Source organism: Xenopus laevis, chromosome 5L, assembly GCF_017654675.1.
Source record: "Xenopus laevis strain J_2021 chromosome 5L, Xenopus_laevis_v10.1, whole genome shotgun sequence".
NCBI lineage: Eukaryota > Metazoa > Chordata > Amphibia > Anura > Pipidae > Xenopus > Xenopus laevis.
In genome coordinates, this window is record NC_054379.1 from 18,552,991 (window position 1) to 18,580,145 (window position 27,155).

The following is a 27,155-nucleotide window of genomic DNA, read 5'->3' on the forward strand; positions in this document are numbered from 1 at the left end:
ACTTGTGCTCTGATAAACTTCAGTCACTCTTTACCAGGGCCGGAATTACATAGCGGGCGCCCCCTAGGCCCACTGCCGTTCGTCGCCCCTGTCCCTTCCCCTTTATTCATGCAAATTTCCATCCTAAAGTGCTGGCTCTTTCTGAACACAGACTAAAAAAGGCCACCAGTATTATGTAAGAACTCGGTGCCAATGTGAACTGCTGAGTCATATCCGCAAGCACAGCAACATCATGAATATGTAATGGGATGAGATCAAACTGGAAGAAGCACCAAATACTTATTTGTCCTTGTCTGTTTCATAAGTCTCACCGGTGAGGACGGGGTTAGGGAAGAGGAGGGCCAGCCATAACCCTGGAGATGTTCCAGTTTAGTGATTGGCTGTTAGGGATGAGAAATGCAAGCAGCCAAAGACTTGTCAGCTTGATAAGCAAAACTCCTACACATTATCATCATCACTTATTTGTATAGTATCAGCTAGTTCCCACTTGTACAATTAAATACACACGTCCCGACTTTGTAAATAAATCTATAATACACTAGTACCCCACCCCCTTATATTAAAGGGGAACAAAATGAGCTAGAGAAGAGAATAAGAAGCAGCTCAGGCCTCGCCTTCATGTAAGATTCCTGGAACAAGATCTGGTTTCTGCTTTGTGTTCAGGAACGAACTCCCCACTCACAGATTCACGCCACTGACAACATATAAACGTCCCTGGGCGAGGCCAAGGAAACGCCACTACTGAGTCGGCAGTTGCAAGAGGAATGACGTCACAATGCATATACGAGTTCCAGTGTTGTCTCCATCTTTAAAGGAGAACTAAAGCCTAACTAAAGAAGTAGCTAGAAATGTTGTACATTATGTTTTGTGCTTCTCTACCAGCCCAAGACAACCACAGCCCTTTAGCAGTAAAGATCTGTGTCTCCAAAGATGCCCCAGTAGCTCCCCATCTTCTTTTCTGCTGATTCACTTCACATGCTCTGTGCTGCTGTCACTTACTGAGCTTAGGGACCCACTCACAATATACAGAACACATAGAATAGAAATGTCACAATATAAGGCTGATTAGTAATTAATACAGATAATTACTACATGGCAGCACAGAAACCAGTGCAATTAGCATCAGAATTTAATAATCAGCCCTGTGGCATCAGCTTATATTACAGGGGAAGCTCATTTTCTGCTGGATAATTAGTGATGAGCCCTAAGCTTAGCTTCTCAACAGCTGCTCAGAGCCCACTGAGCATGTGAGTGTCACAGACACTTTCCAAGATGGTGACCCCCTGTGACAAGTCCAGGATCATTGCTGCTATTGACAAGCTGAAACTTTAGGCTGGTGCCATAAGTTCAGTATATAAAATATGGTATTTTTAAGCCATATTCATTTTTAGGTTTTAGTTTAACCTTCCACAATCACTTTCCAGGTAATGGGCTTTGCTCTTACCAAATAGCTTGCCCCAACCCCCCACCCTGGTATATAATGTATAGAAGCTGCTGCATTATTAATAAAGGAAAACTTTAAAGTCAGCTGTTTGTCTGTCTCCAGCCGGGCCAAGCAGTGCTGGCAATTATCTCATTAACCCATTAGTGCCATCCTTGTAGGTATAACATTGCTTGATTCTGCAGCATTGACTGCTGTGAAGGTGGGTGCAAAGAAGGCAACAGCTTCCAGAGCCATGGCTGTATTAACAAGGGGGCAGATAGAGCTGCAGGGAGAAATAGATCATGTGTCCCCCAGGACTATTTCTTTTCATCAATCAGGTATTCAGTGAAATACAATGGGCTCAGGTGCCGACATAAGAATGGGTGTGACCCTGCCGTGATTATTAGTGCAAACACTGAGGCTCCCATGAAGCGACAGCAAAGACAAATAACCACATGTCCTGCTTATTACTACTGGTTATAGTATGTATAGTTACTGTCAGACAACAGTGTATATACCCAGGGTATTCATTCTCTGTATATTTACAATATGGCAGCTCCAACCCATATGTATTAATAGAGATATAGAGGGGAGGAAGGCTCTGGGCAAACACTACAGCCTGACAGTTAATAGAACTAGTAGGAATAATCAGCTGACTATTGGTTTATTTGTTCTTGTTCCCGCTTCATGCGAGTCTCAGGGTTTCCCCATTAAAGGAGTTGTTCACCTTCGAGTTAACTTTTAGTATGATGTAGAGAGTGATATTCTGAGACAATCTACAAAATTGGTTTTCATTTTTTATTATTTGTGGTTTTTGAGTTATTTAGCTTTTTATTCAGCAGCTCTCCAGTTTGCAATTTCAGACATCTGGTTGCTAGGGTCCAAATAACCTAGTGACCCTTCATTGATTTAAATAAGGGCTCTTACACATGGGCGTTTGTTTGTGCGCTCCCCTGCGTTGCGCTTTCTTCCGTTCAGCCGCAGGGGAGCACAGTCTAGAGTCCTGCACGGAAGCAATTTGTTAAACAAGAAACCGACCCGCAAGTACCTTATCCGCGACCCGCTGACCAACAAAAACAGGAAGTGCTGTCATTGTAAACAGGAAGTGACATCATTAGAAGTTGGTATGATCAGAAAAAAAAGGAGTAAAACAGGGCATGCTGTCATTGTAAATCTGAAGTGACATCATTGGAAGTAGGCGTGATCAGAAAAAAAGGCGTTAAACTCGCTATTGAGAAGACCGGCAAACCTGGAGAAGCGCCGACCCACGTCAATACCCGCTCCCAAAACTCCTACATGCAACCCACAGGGTACCGCAGGTTTTTGTAGATAACTGACCCGCTGCAGGACTTTAGCACAGGAGTAGACGCACTGAATTATTGTCAATGGGGCTGTACTCATACAGACGCTTGTAAGTGCCAAACGCAGGTTGGGACGCGGCATGTTGCATTTTACCTGCGTTCAGCGCATATATGCCTCTGTGTGAGTACAGCCCCATTGACAATAATTCAGTGCGTCTACTCCTGCACCCCCCTGCGGCTGAACAGAAGAAATCTCAATGTAGGGGAGCACACAAACAAACGCCCGTGTGTAAGAGCCCTAGGGGACTGCGATATGAATTGGAGAAGGCCTTGCAAGAAAGATGAGTAATAAAAAGTAGCAATAACAATACATTGTTAGCCTTACAGAGCATTTGTTTTTAGATGGGGTCAGTGACCCCCATTTGAAAGCTGAAAGAGTCAGAAGAAGAAGGCAAATACGTCAAATATTATAAAAAATAAAAAATGAAGGCCAATTGAAAAGTTGCTTAGAATTAGCCGTTCTATAACATACTAAAAGTTAACCTGAAGGTGAACCACCCCTTTAATCACACATCATCTTCTCCAGCCCTAAGTCTATACGAATACACTGCTCTCGATACAGGCACAGGTACTAAGATAAATGTCACTGGTTATAGCCCCCCTTCTCATGGGGTCCAGGCATCTCTATTGATGAAGTGCTCCCTCCCCCTTCTGTGTTGACAGTGCACTTTCCTTGCAGAGGCGCCGCCGATGAGCTCTGCTGGGCACTGCTCTGTATTCTCACTGCCATCAGACAATCTACCCAGCAGCAGCCCTCCTCCTCCTCCTCTTCCTCCCCCTCTGACCTGGGAATGGATCGCTCCATGCACACAGCATGCCAAAAACAGGATGATAAGAGACCTGTCCCCATCTGCAACATCAGTCACTGCCCTTCACTGGGTTTATTAGCAACCCCTCTCTTTAAGCAGCAGTCTAAGAGTCAATGGCACCAGCTGCAGGCAGTTGTAGTTCAGTTCTATGTGCAGCACTTTACGTTGCAAATCCGTCCTCTATACAGATTTAGTTCCCTTTAAACCACAAGGAAAGGCCAGGTTTAACTATTCCTGATTGCTACAAAATAAACGATGTATCCTTGTTACTACCTGCATGGCTCATCCTAATGGAATGAACCATTGATACAGTAGTCAACAGTGATGTCTCCATTTCCCACAATGCATTGCATGTTCTCCTTCTTCCTAGGTCAGTAAATCCCAGAACATGAGATTTAACATACCAGTCGCCTTCTAATCTTTAGGGTCATGTCACGTTGCATGGGAAGTCGTAATGTATGCAGCAGGTCTAGTAACCCATAGCAACCAATCAGTGCCTAGAATTTAATGGTGGCCTCTTCCAAAGCATCTGACTGGTTGCTATGGGTTTCTAGACTTGGTGAAAACGTGCAGCTTTTATTACATTACTCCCTTAATTAATAACTAGTTGGTGTTCTAAAAATACATGTTAATAATAATAACTAGTAGGGATGCACCAAATCCAGGATTCAGTTCAGTATTCTGCCTTTTTCAGCAGAATTAGGATTTGGCCAAGTCCTCATGCCTGGCCTAACCGAATCCTTAAAATCACGTGACTTTTTGTCACAAAACAAGGCACTGTCCCTTTGCCCATAGCAACCCATTAGTGGTTTCAAAAGATATATAAATAGAAATATGGGTGATCAGACAGCCCCAATATAAATGTAGCAGACCCATAAACACAAAGGAAATAGAAAGAAAGACTGTGTATCACTGCAACAATTACTCCCAAATAAACTTCCACTTTAAAAAACAAATTTAATAAAAGCAAAATCTGATCCAAAGAGAGGTTACTACAACCCAAGGCCTTTTTTACCCCAAAAATTAAAAGAAATCCCAGCTCTAGCGCAGGAGGAATCGATCAAAAGCCTGAAGAATTGATTGTTCCATCTGTGCTTGGACAAAAATATATTCACTCACAGGCCCTACCCTGTTACCATGTACTGGCCCCATGGGAACCCTGCCCAAGCCATGGAAGGTAACAGCCAGGGGCACAGGCATGATTGCTGACCAATCATTAAACACATTGCCTCCTATCTTAAAACAGATATATATTAGATATCTTCCCACTGATTAAGAGGCAGCATTGACAGCTTTGTCACCAGCAATTACATGCCACACCACTTCTGCCACATGGGATAATAGTCTCAAGGAAAGGATTGTGGCTGTGGGATAGCAGGTATAGTAGGGAGAGATGGTGCCTATAGTAACAGTGGATAATAGTCTCTGGGAAGGGAGTGTGACTGTGGGATAGCAGGTATAGTAGGGAGAGATGGTGCCTATAGTAACAGTGGATAATAGTCTCTGGGAAGGGAGTGTGACTGTGGGATAGCAGGTATAGTAGGGAGAGATGGTGCCTATAGTAACAGTGGGATAATAGTCTCTGGGAAGGGAGTGTGACTGTGGGATAGCAGGTATAGTAGGGAGAGATGGTGCCTATAGTAACAGTGGGGATAATAGTCTCTGGGAAGGGAGTGGGATAGCAGGTATAGTAGGGAGAGATGGTGCCTATAGTAACAGTGGATAATAGTCTCTGGGAAGGGAGTGTGACTGTGGGATAGCAGGTATAGTAGGGAGAGATGGTGCCTATAGTAACAGTGGATAATAGTCTCTGGGAAGGGAGTGTGACTGTGGGATAGCAAGTATAGTAGGGAGAGATGGTGCCTATAGTAACAGTGGATAATAGTCTCTGGGAGGGATGGTGGCTGTGGAATAGCAGGTATAGTAGGGAGAGATGGTGTCTATAGTAACAGTGGGATAATAGTCTCTGTGAGGGATGGTGGCTGTGGAATAGCAGGTATAGTGACACTCCTAAACTTGAGTATATTTCCCCTTTGAAAAGACTCAAATATAACATCAAGTATAAGCTGTGCAATGATGTGATGGGGGGGTCTGGGTGAGCACTAACAGAAATGGCAGATAACGGGAAAGAACAGAATCAGTAACACACGATACTGCAAATTGTAGGCAATGTCCCTGCCAATGACATGATTAGACCTGAGCCGGTGCCAATGGCTTATTTGCTATGTGTCCTTCTGCGACTCCCGTCTGGCTCATCTGCTCAGAATGATAAAGCCACTTACAGGGATATAGTCATTCTGTATTGAGAGCCCAGCGCAGTGCGAGCAGCATGTAAGTCACTGTAAGGACACAACTCGGCCACTGCAGGGTCTTTACACACAGGGAGGAGAGAGAAATCACCAGTTTTCCCACAGGAGCAAATAACAGCCTGTGACACACAGACACGGAGCCGTTTAGGTGCATAGTAAGGAAACTGCTTTGCAAACAAAGTACCACCTAGCCGTGACCTTGGGAAATTCTTCTTGCCTCAGTGCATAGGGGTGATTCACAGTAATGCACTTATTCAGCCTATAGCACAACAATGTACAACCAGCCCTACAACTGCCATTCAACTAAAACTTCTGCCACCGGTTGTTGTGACGGCCTGTCTTTAGTCTGCCCCGAGCCTTGTATTTAGCTGGGGTTAAGCAAAGCAGCAGATGCATGAAAAGCGCAGAGAAACGTAAAAATATCATGAATCACGACTGTGAAGGTGATGCAACCAAGCCTATAGTAGGGAGAGATGGTGCCTATAGTAACAGTGGATAATAGTCTCTGGGAAGGGAGTGTGACTGTGGGATAGCGGGTATAGTAGGGAGAGATGGTGCCTATAGTAACAGTGGGATAATAGTCTCTGGGAAGGGAGTGTGGCTGTGGGATAGCAGGTATAGTAGGGAGAGATGGTGCCTATAGTAACAGTGGATAATAGTCTCTGGGAAGGGAGTGTGACTGTGGGATAGCAGGTATAGTAGGGAGAGATGGTGTCTATAGTAACAGTGGATAATAGTCTCTGAGAAGGGAGTGTGACTGTGGGATAGCAGGTATAGTAGGGAGAGATGGTGTCTATAGTAACAGTGGATAATAGTCTCTGGGAAGGGAGTGTGACTGTGGGATAGCAGGTATAGTAGGGAGAGATGGTGTCTATAGTAACAGTGGATAATAGTCTCTGAGAAGGGAGTGTGACTGTGGGATAGCAGGTATAGTAGGGAGAGATGGTGTCTATAGTAACAGTGGGATAATAGTCTCTGGGAAGGGAGTGTGGCTGTGGGATAGCAGGTATAGTAGGGAGAGATGGTGCCTATAGTAACAGTGGATAATAGTCTCTGGGAAGGGAGTGTGACTGTGGGATAGCAGGTATAGTAGGGAGAGATGGTGCTTATAGTAACAGTGGGATAATAGTCTCTGGGAAGGGAGTGTGACTGTGGGATAGCAGGTATAGTAGGGAGAGATGGTGTCTATAGTAACAGTGGATAATAGTCTCTGGGAAGGGAGTGTGACTGTGGGATAGCAGGTATAGTAGGGAGAGATGGTGCCTATAGTAACAGTGGATAATAGTCTCTGGGAAGGGAGTGTGACTGTGGGATAGCAGGTATAGTAGGGAGAGATGGTGCCTATAGTAACAGTGGATAATAGTCTCTGGGAAGGGAGTGTGACTGTGGGATAGCAGGTATAGTAGGGAGAGATGGTGCCTATAGTAACAGTGGATAATAGTCTCTGGGAAGGGAGTGTGACTGTGGGATAGCAGGTATAGTAGGGAGAGATGGTGCCTATAGTAACAGTGGATAATAGTCTCTGGGAAGGGAGTGTGACTGTGGGATAGCAGGTATAGTAGGGAGAGATGGTGCCTATAGTGAGACAGAGGGTATATTAGGGTAGGCATAGTAAAACTAACTCATTAAATCAGATTGTTGCAGGTGCAGTGCTAAGTTGTTGCTGAAATACACATCTCTGCACCCACAGACAACAGAAGGGCCTTGGGTTGGACAACTGTAATCTCATGAATAATGGGTCCTACAAGGATTGTGTAAAGTCAGGCTGAGGCTCATGTAAGATTGCTCTATGCAGCAGTAAGTAGTAGGCAATGCAGGTATTGAGAGCAGTGCGGAGAGGGGTCACAATATGAAGGTGGATGTAACTGGAAGGAGAGAGTTGGGGCCACAATGTTACACACATGCCAGGAATACACAGAATAGAGTTGCTGGTGGCTGAGTGTGTTGGTGCCTCTATCTCTGCAGTAGCCAAACAGCAAATCACTAGTCTCATTCAGGACAGGAGCAATCACCCCCTTCACTAATGTATGTGTCCCCACTCCCCCAGCCCATCAATGGGACAATCCGGCAAAACCAGGGAAAGGCCACAGGCCCCATAACCAGTCACATGACTCCTGCCTAGGGTTGCCACCTTTTCTGGAAAAAAAATACTGGCCCTATATATTTATCTTTTTTCCCTATTAATAACATTGGGATCAACCATCATTTTTATCAGCCAGGCCAGGTGACAACCCTACTCCTGCCCCCAACATCTCTGCAATAGAATGTGACGCTCAGTGTGGGGCCACTGCAAACCTGGACTCCCCCATGTGCACAGGAGATTGGGAATGTTACTGAGGTCCAGCAGCCCCTAATCCTCTGTCCTACTGTACTGACCCCCCCCGCCAGCACAGAGTGTAACTCGGCACTGCTCAGTCCCCCGCCTCAATATTATCCCATGTACCACTCACAGCACGCTAACATTACTGCATCCCCCTCCATACAGCCCCCCATGTTGCACTGTTACCCCCACTTTAAGCTCACTGACCATTTCACTTCAGGGACCTGGGGTCTACCCCCCCTCTCTCATTGGGGAAAATCTTCCAGTAAAACCTCAATTAAGGACCCCCCTCCTATCTCCACTTAAAGTGATAGCACAATACTTGCCCCTGCATCTCCCACTGGTACTTCACTTTCTATTTTTCCCTTGTCCAATAGGAACGGTGCATCCCAGTTCTTGCACCACTGCATTTTATTTGCACCAATGCATTTTAGTTGCACCACTGCACTTTAGTCATACTATTGCATTTTAGTTGCACCAATGCATTTTAGTTGCACCACTGCATTTTAGCTGCACCACTGCATTTTAGTTGCAGCAATGCATTTTAGTTGCACCGCTGCCTTTTAGTCGTACTATTGCATTTTATTTGCACCACTGCATTTTTAGTCGCACTAAGCCATTTTATTTGCACCACTGCATTTAGGTCCCCAGCAGCTCCTGAGCCTCCATCTCTGAAGGACAGACAAGCTTCTCGCCCCGGCAGCATCACGTGACCCAGACGCAGCTCTAGCTCAGCTGTTGCCCCCGGGTGTCAGCACTTACCCCATTGGATGTAGTCGTGGATGTGTTTGTCCCTGCGGAGCGGAGACGCGGAGCACTCATCGTACAGACACAGGAGCGAGTCCAGCAGACTCTCCACACTCAGGGATCCCCCCCGGCCCGGCCCGTTCAGAATGAGCTGCTCCAACTGCCTGAGACGCACCTCCCCCGACATCTTCTCTCTCTCCTGCCCCGGGGGTCGCGCTCTCTCTCAGTCTCACCAATACTCAGGCCCTCGGGCCGCACCGGGTTCCCCAGTGACTGAGCAGCGGCGCAATGATCCCCGGCCCGGCCACTGCCGCCATCTCCCCCCACAGCCGACGACAATTCTCTCCAGTCCCTTCAGCAGATCCCGGGGAGGGGGGGACAATGTTGCGGACTGAGCAGCAGAGGAAGGAGGGAGGGAGCTGATCCGGGAGCAGAGAGCCGGGGGGAGGAGAGAGAGAGGCGGAGAGAAGCCTGGGATGGGGGAGAGGAGGGAGGGCTGCGAGGAACAGAAGCACAGGAGGGACATTGGGCTCAGGCTCGTTATTTGGCCACTGATGGGGGACAGACAGGTTAGATAACTGGGGGGCAGGAAGGAAGACACAGACGGACAACCAGGGAATTCCAAATGGGGGTTGGGGGAAGGAGATGTAAGTGTAATGGACAGAAATACTGGGGGTGCTGATTGGGGCACATGGATCTAGGAGGGGAGTGTGAGCTCTCTGATTGGGGGACAGGCAGGGTCGCCAGGTCTAATGTACAAACCCATCCCAACACTGGCCAAGGGGCACTTGTAGCCAAAAGAAATAGCACACTATGAGCAGGGAAAGAAAAGTCTAAAAAATAAATGAATATATGTGAAAAATACGCCTTTTTCAAACAACTACAGATGGAGCCCATAAGGCCCTAATATAAATACAATTTCAATAAATATTGGTAATACAGCTCACCCTCTAGACAATTTGGTGGCCAGCATTACCCAACATGCATTGGGAGACACAGACTTGACACATTAGGGCCAGAAAAACTGTACAGAATCTGGGATGAACATTATATATAAATATTTTGGCTCAAGTTTGAAGTCATTGTTCAAGAGCCAATTGGTTGCTCAGTTACAAATACACTCAGAAGCCGCCAATCCAATGTTTTTCCTGGGCTTTGGGGGGTCATCTGCCAGCCCCCCCCAACAACACCTCATGGCAAAGGCCATTTGCCCCCCACCTGATAGAGACAGACCATGTGTCACTGCTCTAATGAATCATTAAGTCACAACTCCCAGCTGTTGCCAAATTCTTTCTCCAATGACAGAAGGGCTGTGGCTTCACCCCCCCCCCCTGGGCTGGACACAAAGGCCCCCGAGCATCACAATTCCCTCTATCCAATAATATTGGGTTATTCTGCTCACACCCTTCCTACGGCTGATACTGGTGATTTGGAAAGAATTTTGTAAATTACCTTATTTTTGTGGGAAATATACACAGCACTGATTGGCTTGGGGCTGCTGCATCATGAGACCAATATATCCCCCCCACACACACCCACCATCTGCAGTCACAAGGATCAATTAATTCTGAACTTGTGCCTTCAGACCCATTGTAAGCAGCAGTCCTGCCCTGCTTTATGGCTGAGATTCTAGCTATATGTATAACTGAGCATTCTGTCCCAGTGGCTGCTCAAATCCTATCTGATCCCCATCGTAAGCAGCAGTCCTGTCCTGCTTTATGGCTGAGATTCTAGCTATCTGTATAACAGAGCATTCTGTCCCAGTGGCTGCACAGATCCTATCTGATCCCCAATGTAAGCAGCAGTCCTGTCCTGCTTTATGGCTGAGATTCTAGCTATCTGTGTAACAGAACATTCTGTTCCATTGGCTGCACAGATCCTATCTGATCCCCATTGTAAGCAGCAGTCCTGTCCTGCTTTATGGCTGAGATTCTAGCTATCTGTATAACAGAGCATTCTGTCCCATTGTCTGCACTGATCCTATCTGATCCCCAATGTAAGCAGCAGTCCTGTCCTGCTTTATGGCTGAGATTCTAGCTATCTGTGTAACAGAACATTCTGTCCCAGTGGCTGCAGAGATCCTATCTGATCCCCAATGTAAGCAGCAGTCCTGTCCTGCTTTATGGCTGAGATTCTAGCTATCTGTGTAACAGAACATTCTGTTCCATTGGCTGCACAGATCCTATCTGATCCCCATTGTAAGCAGCAGTCCTGTCCTGCTTTATGGCTGAGATTCTAGCTATCTGTATAACAGAGCATTCTGTCCCATTGTCTGCACTGATCCTATCTGATCACCATTGTAAGCAGCAGTCCTGCCGTGCTTTATGGCAGCTGAGATTCTAGCTATCTGTAACTAGAACTGAAATGTTGTCACAGATTATCTAAAATCCATTGTTTAAAAAGGAAAATTACCCCCAAATGATTGTGACCAGATTTACTGTTACATGACCTGGAATTTTACTATATATTTCTCACTAACAGTAAATATGCTTTAGCCACAGACACACATGTATTATAGTGTTTTCTAAGTCAAACAACAGTAACAATTAGAGGCTGTGACATCATACCATCCCTAATGACATCAACATTACACAAGAAGAAACACAACAATTATATTTACAGGACATTCTACATGGAATGATGTTATAATTAGAAGGTTATTCCTGGTTCGAATACTTTAACAGTATTAAAGCCCTATGCATGGGGAGCCCCTTTAGTCATGGACACTGCTTGTAATTTGCATAATGTTATTTATAACATATGTTATTTATTGTTAGTTGTTAAAAGGATCTCACAGCTGCCCACTATCTCCATACTGAGCTTTGGTGAGGAGCCATAGTTTGGGCCTATGGTGCTATAGTCTAGCCCTCATTCCTAGCAGAGCAAAGGGCTGATACTGAAAAGTAGCCACAAGCCAAATTTGTAGGGCTCCAAAGATATTGTCCAACAACCAGCTATGGGGCTGCTCAACACCATATGGAATGTGTTTGCTGTGCTCAGGCCTGAGCTTTAACACTTAACTGCAGCTGACTAATGCCCTCTAGTGTTAAGTTTTTGACTGACACCTTCTTGTGGAACCTCAAATTTCTTTTTTCAAACGAGTTGTTGGAAATACAGTGAAACCTCAATTTTACATCCCCTGATTTTAAGTTTTCCCTCATTTAACACCATTTTTTGGGCATCCCACCAATATATTATTCATAATACATTTCCCTGATTTTCCGTTTTCCATAATTTTACACTATATTTTTTCTGGTCCCCTGAAAAATGTAAAATGGGGTTCTTCTGTAATGAAGTGTAGTGACCACCTCCCCCGCCCCCAGGTCCTAGCCGTAGGCTGCACATGTGCCTTACAGACCCCCATATGGACAGCTCTGCGTTACAGTGTATATTCTGATAAATGCTGATTTTTCACTACACAGGACTGCATTACTAGGACTGGCAGCTTCTGCATGCAAATATCATGGAGGGGATACTCCAAGGGGGGCAACTGATCACTCTCCAAATTCCTGAGCACCAACCAAACCCTAAGGGTAAGGACACACGCTGCTATTTCCGGAGATTTGTCGCCCAGCGACAAATCGCTTCTTCTTCTGGCGACTAATCTCCCCGTACTGCCTTCCGGCCGGCTAGAATCTAAGTTGCCGGCGGGATGGCACTCAGAACGCTTCGTTTTCCGAAGTCGCCCCACAAGGAAACTTCAGACGACTTCGGAAAAACCGAAGCGTTCCGACTGCCATCCCCTCATCGATTTACATTCTAGCCAGCGGGAAGGCAGTTTGGGGACATCGCACGAAGCACGAAGAAGAAGCGATTTGTCGTTGGGCGACTAATCTCCCAAAATAACAGCGTGTGCCCTTAACCTTAAATACAAATCCCAGCATTCTTTTAGTAATCTGCAGCAGGGAGGTGTAGTTCCTCATGGCATCTCTACTTGCACAACCCTATTCTGTATATACACAGCAAGTGAATGGCACATAGCACTAGGGGTTGGTCACCTTTAAATTAACTTTTAGTATGATGTAGAGCAGTGGTCCCCAACCAGTAGCTCGTGAGCAACATGTTGCTCTCCAACCCCTTGGATGTTGCTCCCAGTGGCCTCAAAGCAGGTGTTGAATTCCAGGCTTGGAGGCAAGTTTTGGTTGCATAAAACCAGCTGTACTGCCAAACAGAGCCTCAATGTAGGTTGATAATCCCCATAGGGGCTACCAAATGGCCAATCACAGCACTTTATTTGGCACCCCAAGAACATTTTTCATGCTACTGTTGCTCCACAACTCCTTTTACTTCTGAATGTTGCTCACGGGTCCAAAAGGTTGGGGATCCCTGATGTAGAGAGTGATATTCTAAGACAATCTGCAAGTGGTTTTTTTATGTCTTATTATTTGCGGTTTTTGAGTTGTTCAGCTTTCTCAGTTAGCAATTTCAGCAATATGGTTGCTAGGGTCCAAATTCCCCTAGCAACCAAACACTGATTTGAATAAGAAACTGGAATATGAATAGGAGAGGCCTGAACAAAAACACGTGCAATAAAAAGTAGTAATAACAGTAGCCTTACAGAGCATCTGGTTTTTAGTGACCCTCACTTGAAAACTGGAAAGAGTCAGAAGAAGGCAAATAACATTAAAATGAAAGAAGGCCAATTGAACAGTTGTTTAGAATAAACCATTTTATAACATACTAAAAGTTAAGCCGTTTAATGCCCCAAATAAATCAGCCCAAAAACAAAGTAACAAAAAACACCTTTAATCTCAAAGACAATGAATTTGGTATCAGTCTTGATAGAATACACTAAACCCGTGCAGGGTGTAACTTGAATCTACCAGTCCTGCTCTGGAAACTGTGTGGGTATGGAATAGGACTGAATGGATTGGCTCTGGTTAGAAACATAAATAGAGAGAGAAATCTGGCTTTTGCTATTCAAATGACAGCGGCAAGAGTGCATTCTGGGTACCCATAACCACTCAGCAGAACGGCCAAGTTAAGCCAAGGACCTCGCGGATAAACATTGGTTGACTACTTCCAGCAAATGGGAATTTTCCAAAGCGGCTGCGACTCGCTCCTTGTCTGCCAACTGCTTGTTCACTGGAGAAAGAGGAAAGCGAGAGAGGGTTAAACCATTTATAAGAATACAGGGTCCACCTAGGTGAATAAATCTGTCATTCAAGGCTGGGACTAAGGACAGAGACCAAGGAGGGTTCATAGTCCTTCTCCCAAACACAGTGCAACGGTTATGTGATATTAGTGGAAACTTACCGGCATGCTCAGAGGCGTGGGTGCCGGGAGTTATATGGACGTCCACCTGGAAGAGTAGAAATATGCACATGAGATAACAATGGACAAGTCTGGGGGGGCAGGATAACAATTTACTCAGCCGCCAGCTTTTATTTTTCAAATTTTAATATACAAACTAGGGTTCACCTGCAGATCCCATTTATGTACCCACCTTAAACCTTTCCGGCAGAGAGCGCAGGAGCTTTACTTTAATGGAGAGGCCGATCAGCGTTGCCATACTGCAGTGTGGAATGGTTGGGGTAAACTCGACAGACACCAAGTTCTCCTCATCACTTACCTGCACAGTAACAAACAAACAAAACTCACAGTAATGGGGAAACTCACACAATGAATGAGCCCTCCACAATGGGAGTCTAAGGACCTCACACTTATAGTGGTCACAGAGATTTGCCTTTAGAAGGATAAGTGGAAATACTATGTAAGTAAAAATGTAGGCGGGGTGCTGCTAAGTTATTGGAGAACATGATGATAGATATAGATAAATACAGACAGACATCACATCATGTTGATATGCTGGAGGTCAGTTCACAGGATAAAAAATAATTTTCACCTTCACTCGAATTTCTTCAACCACGTTTAGTTCCTCCAGTGTGAGTGGATGTTCGGGGTCATTTATACAGCGAATCAGATGTACTCGAATTAAGGGCAATGGAAGGGAAAGCAGACAGTATGCACAATGAAAACAACATATAATCGACCAAGGGTTAAAGGGCCAGTATGTCCAATGGTGAATATTTGATTCACTGTTACAGGTTATACTGTATCTGTGTATCAGTTCATTGGAAATTTCCAACGTGTGTGTGATATATATATATATATATATATATATATATATATATATATTTCTTATAGATGGACCCGCACTTCAAATTCATGTGAAGAAAAGGCTTTTATTTATTACTCGTGCATCCTAAAAAAATAAAAGGCATAAATAAAAGCCTTTTTTTCACATGAATTTGGAGTGCGGGTCCATCTATAAGAATTATACATTTGAATTTGACCCAGCACCCGCAAACAGAAGTTGGAGTTTGAGTGCAGGTACCATCTGAACATATGGAGTTATATACATCACAGCCAATACAAAAGGTGAGGAAGGTCCTGCGCAAAGGAGCTTACAAATGAATGGAATAAGACACAAGGTGTGGGAGTGGGCAAGATCAGAATTAAGTGAGTGAGAGATGTAGTACTGTATGTGGTATTGCATTGGGGAGAAGCAGAATGAGGGTAGGCTTCTCTAAAGAAGTGCGTTTTAAGAGATCTTTTGAAAGCAGAAAGGGCAGTTGCTGGGGTAGATGGAGAGGGAAAGGGCAGGTGGAGAGGGAAAGAACAATTGCTGGGGCAGATAGAGAGGGAAAGGGCAGATAGAGAGGGAAAGAACAGTTGCTGGGGCAGATAGAGAGGGAAAGGGCAGATAGAGAGGGAAAGAACAGTTGCTGGGGCAGATAGAGAGGGAAAGGGCAGTTGCTGGGGCAGATAGAGAAAGGGAAGATGGAGGGGGAGGGCAGTTGCAGGGGCAGATAGACAATGACGGGTCAGTTGCTGGAGCAGACAGGCTGCTGCTGAGTATAGAAGAGAGAATGGTACTGGGGGAAGGAAGGCTGCAGGTAGGGAGCTCATTACTATACTGGGGCAGCTGAGGAATCGGTATGGGGTGAATGTGACTCTATGCCAGGAATACAATTTACACATACAGGGAAGGATATCAAAGATCTCCCGGTCATCGATCCTGTCCGTAGCGTCCTCATCCTCCTCCTGAGCAGTAACCTGCCGCTCCCCCGCCCGTCGGTAAATGAGCGGATTGGCGTTCTCCAGCTGACTTCCTCCCACCATCACTGAACCCTTGTACCCTTACCAGGACTGTACCACTTCCGTCAAGGCCAACCCGTGCAAGAATTGGTTCCGTCCGGCAAAATCCTACCTATTGGCCTACTCTTGAGCAGCGAGCCAATCGCCGGGCGCTACAATTCGATTGGTTCCTAAATCCTCCCAATCAACACCTGCGCCAAAGAAGGGCGGAAAGTGTGAGCTTGCCATGTTTTATTCTGGCATATTGGACTCGGCATTTATAGGTTGCTATGGTTTGACCCGGAAGCCGGAAGTCTTACATAAACGATTCAATGGTATGTTGGACAGTATGTAACATAAATGTGTCATTGTCTGACGAAGAGCGGCATAAAGACATCTCCATTTTTTTTATAGATTTTTTTATTACACTGAGATGGTAAAGAAAGTCTGGGAGTGCTGAGATGAGCAACTGGTGTCTGGGCTGAGAGCTCTCTAGTGTTAAACATCACCATTGAACAGTCTCTGCTAATGTGTTTGTCTCAGCCCAGGGGGGCAGGGTTTGAACCTTTCATGGAAAACAACTCTGGCTTTTATTATTATTATACTAGAGATCTGTGACACTTATAGACTGAAGTTCCTTCGCTTTATTCCTTTTTGTATTATAAGGCTAGGGCCACACAGAGGCCGAAATCAGCTTCTAATTATCCAGTGGATTTCATCTATCTGATTTTGGCCCCGTGTGGCCCTAATCCAATGGCTGTGCTTAGTTACCAGAAATAAGACTGAGCAGAACCTGATCCTCCCTGTGCTACATGGGACTAAACTTCACTACACCATCATGATCTGATGTTACACAAAGTAGGGCCACCTTAGCTAATAACAAGGTTACAGATAAATAGAAACATTGGGGTAACAGTCACCCTGCTATAGTTCCAGGGGTACCCAGGGCACAAATGAGCACTCACCCCAAAATTCACCCTAAATGGCCTTCAGTCTGGGCCCCCTTAGCTCATAACAAGGTTACAGATATATAGAAACATTGGGGTAACAGTCACCCTGCTATAGTTCCAGGGGTACCCAGGGCACAAATAAACACTCACCCCAAATCTCCCCCTAACTGACCTTCAGACTGGGCCCTCTTAGCTCATAACAAGGTTACAGATATATAGAAACATTGGGGTAATAGTCACCCTGCTATAGTTCCAGGGGTACCCAGGGCACAAATAATCACTCACCCCAAATCTCACCCTAACTGACCTTCAGACTGGGCCCCCTTAGCTCATAACAAGGTTACAGATATATAGAGACATTGGGGTAATAGTCACCCTGCTATAGTTCAAGGGGAAGAGGTAGTGAACAGGGGCTTTGCAATACCTGGGAAACCAGTAGCATCTCCGGAACAGTCTGTGAACTGGACAAAGAACCATCAGTGAATATATAGTGAATAAAGTACCCCCTCTTGTAAAATATAAGGATATTATAAGTTACCGAGGAGGCCGAGTGTTTTTATACAGGTCATGGAACTCCGAGGTAACTTATAATATCCTCATATTTTACAACTAGGGGTACTTTATTAATTATAATACACAAATTTTAGTGAGTCATGTGACAGAAATTACATCACTACTCACCGTTTATAACTGATGACATCACTACTCACCGTTTATAAGGATATAATTTACAAGATATTCATGGCTTTTGTGTATTATATGAATATATACAGACACTAGCCGGGAGTCCGCAAGGCTCAGGATACAGAGAGCAACACTTTGATCCAAGGCACCCAGAGACAGATTATCAGGAGGTAAACAGTATAAATGTGCCATATATTGAATGGTTGTGTAGTCATAAGGCTGTTGTAATGCACCTGTGTGACTAGTCTGCCCAAGCCATCTTTCACCTTTAAATTAACTTTTAGTATGACGTGGAGAGTTATATTCTGAGACAATTTGCAATTGGTTTTCATTTTACGAGTTATTTAGCTTTTTATTCAGCAGCTCTCCAGTTTCCAATTTCAGCAATTTGGTTCATAGGGTCCAAATTACCCTAGCAACCATGCATTGAACTGATTAAGAGATTAGGATATGAATAGGAGATGCTTCAATCGAGAGATGAGTAATAAAAAGTAGCAATAATAATACATGTGTAGCCTTATAGAGCATTTGTTTTTTAGATGGGGTCAGTGACCCCCACTGGAAAGCTGTAAAGAGTCAGAAGTAAAAGGCAAATAATTAAAAAACTATAAAAAAATAAATAATGAAGACCGATTGAAAAATTGCTTAGAACTGACCATTCTATAACATACTAAAAGTTAATTTAAAGGTGAACCACCCCTTTAAATTACATTTCATGTAATGCTCATTTGTACCAGAGTGACACCTAGTGGCTGTTGGTGGAACTTACACTTTTATACAATTTGTCTGAGAAAAAAAAAAGGAATTTTAACAAGGTTAAGAAACATTCTTTTGTTTACAGACACAGAGTTTGATTCAGCTCTATAAGCAGAATGTTGTTTTTAGGGAAATCTGCATTGGCTGCTTTTACGGGGGCTGATAGCTATAATGTTCTATGGCTGAATTCCGTTATTGAAATGATTTTATTTAGTCATTAGGTGGCAGTGTGAGACAGGTATTCCTGATAATATTGAATTTCATTTATTTATATAGCATCTTAAATGCACGCAGTGTTTTTCAAGGTATAAAGAAAATCAGGGGGACAGTTATTATAAATCAGACAGTTAGAAGAAATAAATTGGGATGAGGTCCCTGCCCTGAAGAGCTTATAATCTATCTGCCTTAAGGGGTGGGGTTGTCCTGGTAAGTAAATATAAGGAAAGCTGGAGTTACCCCAAGCCTCTCTGGCTAATGTTTGGGGAAATGTTATAAAGGCAGGGCCTAAGGACAACAACCTCAGAGGAGGTGCCTAGATGAGAGGCAACTACAACATTATTCTTTGCAGCCAGACCAGCTGCTGTTATGGCAAATCTAAAGTCTGGGGTCCACGAGTCTTCAGGAGCATGGGAAAGTGACTCTAGGTGCTCATGGAGCTCTAAGTGCTGATCAGAAAAGAGGGTTGAGCTGTAGGTTGTCAGGACAGCAAAGGTTGTGATTGGTAGGCAGGTTTCACAACAGGACAACATTTCCTTTGCCTTGGTACCAGTTCAAAGGCTTTGGATCCAGCAACCTGGATCCACAGGTAACCACATGCCCATATTACTTATAGGACCCTGTGCTGCCAGAGCTCAGAAATTGTTAAAGGAACAGTAAAACCAAAAATAAAAGTGTTCTAAAATAATTAACATATAATATACTGTTAGCATGCACTGGTAAAAGCTATGTGTTTGCTTCAGAAATACTACTATAGTTTATATAAACAAGCTGCTGTGTAGCCATGGGGGCAGCCATTCAAGCACAGGATACACAGTAGATAACGGATAAGTACTACTATAGTTTATATAAACAAGCTGCTGTGTAGCCATGGGGGCAGCCATTCAAGATGGAAAAAAGGCACACATTACACAGCAGATAACAGATAAGCCCTGTCCAATACAATGTTTTTTTTATCTGTAATCTGCTATGTAACATGTGCCTTTTTTCCAGCTTGAATGACTGTCCCCATGGCTACACAGCAGCTTGTTTATATAAACTATACAGATCTGTGCTCCTATCATTTCATAAGGCCAGTCCATAATCTGGGGTTAGCAAAACGACTGTGCATTGCTGGGGTTAATCATTACAGCTGGTACTGTCTGTCAGTAATAAACTTAAAATGTAAATAATATTTACCTTCCGGGGAGTTAAAGGATAATTATGATGTTGCTGCCTGTGCTGCACCCTTCCTTTGATTTGGTTCATTAACTTACTCCTTTATTTCTGCCAACAGTATAAGCCACCCAGGCAGCTATCATTGGTACAGGCTCAACATTTTAGCCTGCCGGCCCCAGGATACACACCTATCTACCAGAAAGGTACTTGGCTTGGTTATGATATTGATTTACACATTTTTCAGTTTTTGCAGTTACAGGCTGAGAAATGTAGCATCTTCACAATCAACTGGAGCAGTAGCTGAATAAAAAGCGAAATAACTAAAAACCAACTGATTAAGGTCCCAATGGGGACCGAAACATCCGTTTTACATACTATTTAATAACAATATTTTACTTTTTTAAGTCAAGACCCCTGGTGCTGGTTTTTTGTTCTATTTTGTACACATTGGATTTCCGTGCACGGGGACATCTACATAGTAGCTGGATGACACGTGTCCCATCAAAGTAAGTGCTTGTGTATTTAAAGTTGCTCTTAGTTCTTATTCCCCTTTTCATTTACTAGAACAGGGATCCCCAACCTTTTGAACCCATGAGCAACATTCATAAGCAAAAGGAGTTGGGGAGCAACACTAGCATGCCAAATAAGGGATGTGATTGGCCATTTGGCAGCCCCTATGTAGATTGTCAACCTACATTGAGGCTCTGTTTGGCAGTACACTGGTTTTTATATAACCAAAACTTGCCTCCAAGCCTGGAATTCAAAAATAAGCCCCTGCTTTGAGGCCACTGGGAGCAACATCCAAGGGGTTGGAGAGCAGCATGTTGCTCATGAGCTACTGGTTGGGGATCACTGCACTAGAATATCTGCAGATTGGGGGCTGTGATAGTTGATAGAAGGTCTGTTGAATGCATTTAGTCACCTAAAGCAGTGATCCCCAACCAGTGGCTCACGAACAAACCAGTTGCTCACCAACCCCTTGGATGTTTCTCTCACTGGCCTCAAAGAAGGTGCCTTTTTTGAATTCCAGGCATTGAGGCAAGTTTAGTTGCATAAGAACCAATTGTACTGCCAAATAGAGCCTCATGTAGGCTGCCAGTCCACTTAGGGGCTACCAAGTAGCCAATGACAGCCTTTATTTGGCACCCGTAGGAACTGTTTTCATGCTTATGTTGCTCTCCAACCTTTTTAACCTTTGAATGTGGCTCGCAGGTAAAACAAAAATGTTGGAGACTTGACCTAGAGGAAATGACAAATGATGACCAACGGGTTGGTTTGACTACAGGGTCATTTCCAGCCTGAGACCAGTGGATGATCTCCTGGTATCTTGGCATTACAGTCAATAACTAGATGTGAATAGAAGGTCAAAGGAGATGTTTAATGACATGATCACACAATACTCAGCCCATAAGTAGCCAGAACCATATCATTCCTTTACTATTCAATAGAAGAGCTTGTGTTTTGTCCAGATCCCTGCTCAGAACATTGAGAAAGATGTGGGTGTCAGGGTGAGGAGCTGCTCCAGTTATTGACAACCTAGGGGCCAGCAATAGTCTCAGAGTAAACAAACACACTGTAACCTCCTCTCCTGGGCTGCCAAACATTTTATTATTTTTTGGGACTTGGACTCATTAAACATACAATAACACATTAGTAAATCACCTGCCATGGGCCAGGGTGTTATTACAGAACCAGATCCTGGGCTGCCCCAGGCCTTAAAACTTGGCAACAATTTAATGCAACAAAATGTAAGGAACACTCTGAGCACCTCATTCTCTATCACGCCTCTAAATAAGACCTTGTTTGTCTCCTTATCTAACTCAACAGTAAGGAAGGGTTCACTGGTGAACAGATAGGCACAAAACCATGGCCCTTACATCTCCACACACAGGGTCGGACTGGGCCAACCCAGATCTGCAAATTTTCATGGTGCTTCCTGCAGCGACCACCTGTAAAACGAAGTGCACAGGTAGTTTTTAGCCAGTAAAACAAAGCGCGCATGTGCACAAGCTTTTTACAAACAGGGCAGTAAATGTAGGGCGCCCTAGTGCCTTGCACCTCCACAGATTGCACCTCCCTTGCACCTCCACAGATTGCAAAGTGTTGCACCTAAATTCTGTATGTAGAAGCTCCTTTTTGTTAAATAGGGCCTTGTTTGTTCCAACCGTTTGGTTTCACCACAGACCAGTATAGAAGCAATTAATACCTATTCTGCATCTGTTTCCATATTTTTGTTTAGCTCTGGCCTTTTGAAATGTCTGTCAGTAGAAATGGGTGAATTTATTCGCCAAGCATGGATCTGGCAAAAAAATTCTATGCAACCAAAAAGTTGCTCATGTAAAAACTGTTGTGTGTCAAAATTATTTTGACGCCCATTGACTATAATGCATTTGGACAAAAAAGTCTCACTTGGAAAAATTGTCGTGCACATAAAATTTGTTGCACGTAAAAATTATTTTGATGCCCATAGACTTAAATGCATTTGAACAAAAAAGTCGCTCATCTAAAAATTGTCACCCGTCAAAAAAATTTTGATGCCATTTGAGTTCAACGTGTTTCACAAATTTTTCGCAGCTTCGTGAATTTTTTCAGAGTTTCGCAAATTTTATAGCGAAACGGGACAGATTTGCCCATTACTATCTGTCAGTATTTCTAATGGCATGAGCAACCCCTCCACGCGGGCATAACACAGGTTATGTTATTCATAAATATGCATGAAGTATTTGAGGTTTGTGTGTCTTGTGTTGTGCAAAGATGAAGGTGCAGAAGTGATATAAAAAGAATGTTTAATAAATACATTTCACAAGTATATTTGATTTTTTCCCTTGTACTTTTTGGGGCAGTTCCTTGACAGGCTTGTCTTGTGCGACTTTAGACCTTGGGGTGACGTGCGTGACACAGTGGAATCCGTAAGAACTGTTTCTTATTAAAAAAAAAAAAAAGAACCAAAATGGTGTTAAACTTTAAAAAATATCATGCGACCCCTCCCAGGCTCATTATTTCACAGAAAGGATTTAGTTGATTGAAGGGAGGGAGCAGAATTAAACAGTAACAGCCATAGACAAGCAGACTATCTCCCTGTAGGTCCCATAGTGTATCACTAAGGGCAGGGGCAAACAGGCAGATTCGGGGAGATTTTGTCGTCTAGCGAATAATCGCCTCTTCTTCGGGGGCGACAATCTCCCCGAACTGCCTTCCCCCTGCCTTCCACCTGTTAAATGAAACAGGTGCTTTGATTTCCAAAGTCTCCCAAATTCTCCTCGTGAGGCAACTTCAGGCGACTTCGGAAATCGAAGCGCCACGAGTGCGTTTTCGCATTATAGCAGGCGGAAGGCAGGGGAAAGGCAGTTTTGGGAGATTGTTGCCCCGAAGAAGAGGCGATAAAATCTCCCCCAATCTGCCCGTGTGCCCGTGCCCTAAAGAGGCTGCTAAATGCTAAATGACCCCCGGTTGTGTCCAGTCTGCCTGGTCTCTTTAATCGAAATGCTCATTGCCATAATTGTAAATACAGAGGAGAGGCTCCCAAGCATGGGGCATGGAATAAGCGTTTGGCTGTCATTTTGCATCACATTAAACAAACTTCAGGGAAACAAGTTGTGCTATGAGCGATCAGCTGCCTTTACCAAATATTTATATTTCTTATTCGGTACACACCTGAGGGGGAAATTACCCTACTAACACTTTAAATTTGTTTTTTCTTCATTTTATTTGTATTTATGCATATGGGTGTGATTTTTTTTGAAGGGGTGGTGCACCTTTGAGTTCACTTTTAGTATGGTGTACAGAATCATATTCTGAGACAATTTGCAATTGGGTTTCATTTTTTATTATTTGTGTTTTTTAAGTTATTTAGCTTTTTATTCAGCAACTCTCCAGCTTGCAGTTTTCACAATCTGGTTACTAGGATCCAAATTACCCTAGCAACCATGCATTGGTTTGAATAAGAGACTGAAAGATGAATAAACGAGGACCTGAATAGAAAGATGAGTAATACAGTAGCAACAGCAATAAACATGTAGCCTTACAGAGCATTTGTTTTTTAGATGGGGGTCTGTGGCCCCCATTAAAAAGCTGGAAAGGGTCAGAAGAAAAAGTTAAATAACAAAACAATACAAAAAAACAATAAAAAAATGAAGACCAATTGAAAAGTTGTTTATAATTGGCCATTCTATAACATACTAAAGGCACCCCCAAGTGAATGTATTTACTTACCTGAAACAGCAGAAAACTGCAATGGCGCGGGGTTATTCCAGCGAGCACCACAAAGCGATCCTCAAAGTATAATGCAAAAGTATAATGCAAGGTTGCTCGGAATATTGCGTTTTTGGGTTTACATCCCCATTATGAAGACATCTGACATGGTTGCTAGTGCCCTAAGGGACTGTAAGATGTAGAATAATAATATGCAACAGAAGCACAAATTGTATAATTATTTTCAATCCTGAAGTTACATGGAATACAAATTGCCTCGGCCTCATTGGCTGTCAGACAGGGGATGGTGTCTCCATCCCAGTGTGAGCTGACGTTCTGCTCGTTCCCTCATTATCAAAGTTCTGACAGGCGGCTCCACTGATTTTGGGATGAGACTGTTCTTGTGACAGTTTAGAATGGTTTGATTCTTGTAAAAGGAACATATTAATCCTGTGCTGCTTGTACAACATGCTATGGAGCCCAATAGGAGCCCCGATGAGCTGCTCTTCTATGTGAATGGGAGAAAGGTAAAGCCTTATTTATATTATAATAAAAACACTGCTTACAAAGAGAGAGGGAGAGAGAGAAGTACATTCTATCTGTCCTGTGTCTTTTAAGTCAGAAAAATACGTTTCCTTTCAGTACTGTGGAGAGCAGGGCAGCAAGGTGAATGCATAAAACAATAAATTAATCTTGTCCTCTAGTCTATCAGCAGAGAGACTACCAATTTCTCTGTAGAAATGGGTAAAATAGGGTAACCAACTAATTCTGATTTGGTGGTGAACTGGTTAGAAATGCTTCAGCTACCAAGGGGTGATGGGAGCTGTAGTTCATTTTAGCTTGTTTTTCTCTCTCTGTTTAACTGAGTTAAAAATCAATGCAAAGAGGGTCAAATTGTCTGACAGCCATATAATGCCTTAGAGCACAAGATTGAGTTTGCTTGTTTTATAGATCATCACTTAGATATACTGTATATAGCCTTTATTCAATTTTACCTACCTTACTAAACATTACACATTATATTCAGACACAAAACATTATTGTTTATGATAGTGTCCCTTTAAAATCCCTTTCTGTTTCCCAGCATAAAATGCAGCTGCTGGATAGAGATGGTACCTATAGTAACAGTGGATAATAGTCTCTGGGAAGGGAGTGTGACTGTGGGATAGCAGGTATAGTAGGGAGAGATGGTGTCTATAGTAACAGTGGATAATAGTCTCTGGGAAGGGAGTGTGACTGTGGGATAGCAGGTACAGTAGGGAGAGATGGTGTCTATAGTAACAGTGGGATAATAGTCTCTGGGAAGGGAGTGTGACTGTGGGATAACAGGTATAGTAGGGAGAGATGGTGCCTATAGTAACAGTGGATAATAGTCTCTGGGAAGGGAGTGTGACTGTGGGATAGCAGGTATAGTAGGGAGAGATGGTGTCTATAGTAACAGTGGCATAATAGTCTCTGGGAAGGGAAGGGACTGTGACTGTGGAATAGCAGGTATAGTAGGGAGAGATGGTGCCTATAGTAACAGTGGATAATAGTCTCTGGGAAGGGAGTGTGACTGTGGGATAGCAGGTATAGTAGGGAGAGATGGTGTCTATAGTAACGGTGGATAATAGTCTCTGGGAAGGGAGTGTGACTGTGGGATAGCAGGTATAGTAGGGAGAGATGGTGTCTATAGTAACAGTGGATAATAGTCTCTGGGAAGGGAGTGTGACTGTGGGATAGCAGGTATAGTAGGGAGAGATGGTGTCTATAGTAACAGTGGGATAATAGTCTCTGGGAAGGGAGTGTGACTGTGGGATAGCAGGTATAGTAGGGAGAGATGGTGTCTATAGTAACAGTGGGATAATAGTCTCTGGGAAGGGAGTGTGACTGTGGGATAGCAGGTATAGTAGGGAGATATGGTGCCTATAGTAACAGTGGGATAATAGTCTCTGGGAAGGGAGTGTGACTGTGGAATAACAGGTATAGTAGGGAGAGATGGTGTCTATAGTAGCAGTGGGATAATAGTCTCTGGGAAGGGAGTGTGACTGTGGGATAGCAGGTATAGTAGGGAGAGATGGTGCCTATAGTAACAGTGGATAATAGTCTCTGGGAAGGGAGTGTGACTGTGGGATAGCAGATATAGTAGGGAGAGATGGTGCCTATAGTAACAGTGGATAATAGTCTCTGGGAAGGGAGTGTGACTGTGGAATAGCGGGTATAGTAGGGAGAGATGGTGTCTATAGTAACAGTGGATAATAGTATCTGGGAAGGGAGTGTGACTGTGGAATAGCGGGTATAGTAGGGAGAGATGGTGCCTATAGTAGCAGTTATAAGGAGATAGGAAGTTAGCTGGTAATATTGACCATAGAATAACAATAGAAGCAACACATTATGGAACAACCTGAGAAGTACAAATGTCATTGTCGGGAGCATGTGCCGAGAAATAAAATTCCACAGGACGCATGGCTTCTCTGTACAAAGAGTTGTGATGACATGGGATGCCTTTGCTAACCGATTCTCCGTAGATACATAGTACTCAAGCGTAACTTACATAATGATGTTACATATACTAACATGTGCCAAGCCAGCATCTCCAGCACAAAGGGAAAGTTTCATGCGTATGCTGTAATCTTATTTTTGTGTTCTTGACTGGGCCTGCAGTGTCACATATGAATAATTTATAGCATCCCAATAATGCTGGAATGGGGCCAAAAAGCACATCGCATGGGATAGATATTAGTTTGTCTTCAGCTAGTGATACATCTCTCCCAAACAGGATGTGCAAAGTCAGTAAGAAACTTTATTTACTGTTAGTTATATTGTATAATTAGCATTAGTATTTGAAACAGTCCGGAAGAGGTGAAACCCTACTATTGCTTTAATACTGATAATATATGAAACCCCAGCATGGCTGCCCTTTCCAGAATGTGTCCTGCCTATCTGCTAGTTATAAATTCAGATTAATCCACAATGATATCTGGAGATCTCCCAGTGGAACAGACTTTCTGTGGTGCCTTTTGTCTACCCTTCCAGTTGGCCTTGCAAGCACCATGTTTTCCTCACTTCCTCTAGAATTCTGCTCAAGTTTCAGACCTTCTGTCCTGTCCAACCACGTCTTGTGGTGCAGTGATAACCATGGTCACCATCAGAAATCCAATTTTAAGCAGGA

General features: G+C 43.8%; 3 protein-coding genes across 14 annotated transcripts in view; 1 reads left to right on the top strand and 2 right to left on the bottom strand.

Annotated features, from left to right (window-relative positions):
• cdc42bpa.L (CDC42 binding protein kinase alpha L homeolog) overlaps positions 1-9,518 on the bottom strand; it is a 140,845-nt gene extending 131,327 nt beyond the window's left edge. For 2 of the 7 annotated variants that reach the window (XM_041562574.1, XM_041562573.1), the window contains exon 1: positions 8,985-9,513. In XM_041562574.1, coding sequence (XP_041418508.1) covers positions 8,985-9,156 — 172 coding nt within the window. In that variant the 5' untranslated portion in view covers positions 9,157-9,513. Of the gene's footprint in view, positions 1-8,984 lie in introns of all 7 variants that reach the window. The other 5 variants (XM_041562571.1, XM_041562572.1, XM_041562575.1 and 2 more) reach the window with 5 other exon arrangements.
• Positions 9,519-13,699: 4,181 nt separating this feature from the next.
• On the bottom strand, positions 13,700-16,122 carry ciao2b.L (cytosolic iron-sulfur assembly component 2B L homeolog). Its single transcript, NM_001095363.1, is given in 5 exon segments — positions 13,700-14,054; positions 14,226-14,271; positions 14,416-14,541; positions 14,815-14,894; positions 15,968-16,122. Coding segments are annotated over 5 exon segments (483 nt in total). The 5' UTR covers positions 16,095-16,122; the 3' UTR covers positions 13,700-13,950.
• An 8,205-nt stretch (positions 16,123-24,327) lies between these two features.
• The window catches only part of xdh.L (xanthine dehydrogenase L homeolog), a 46,590-nt gene continuing 43,762 nt past the window's right edge, over positions 24,328-27,155 (top strand). For 2 of the 6 annotated variants that reach the window (XR_005961187.1, XM_041562579.1), the window contains exon 1: positions 24,328-24,531. Coding sequence is in view for 4 of the 6 variants with exons in the window: in XM_041562579.1 (XP_041418513.1) it covers positions 24,478-24,531 (54 nt within the window). In the remaining 2 variants the exon portion in view is untranslated. The remainder of the gene's footprint in view (positions 24,532-27,155) is intronic. The other 4 variants (XM_041562580.1, XM_041562581.1, XR_005961186.1 and 1 more) reach the window with 2 other exon arrangements.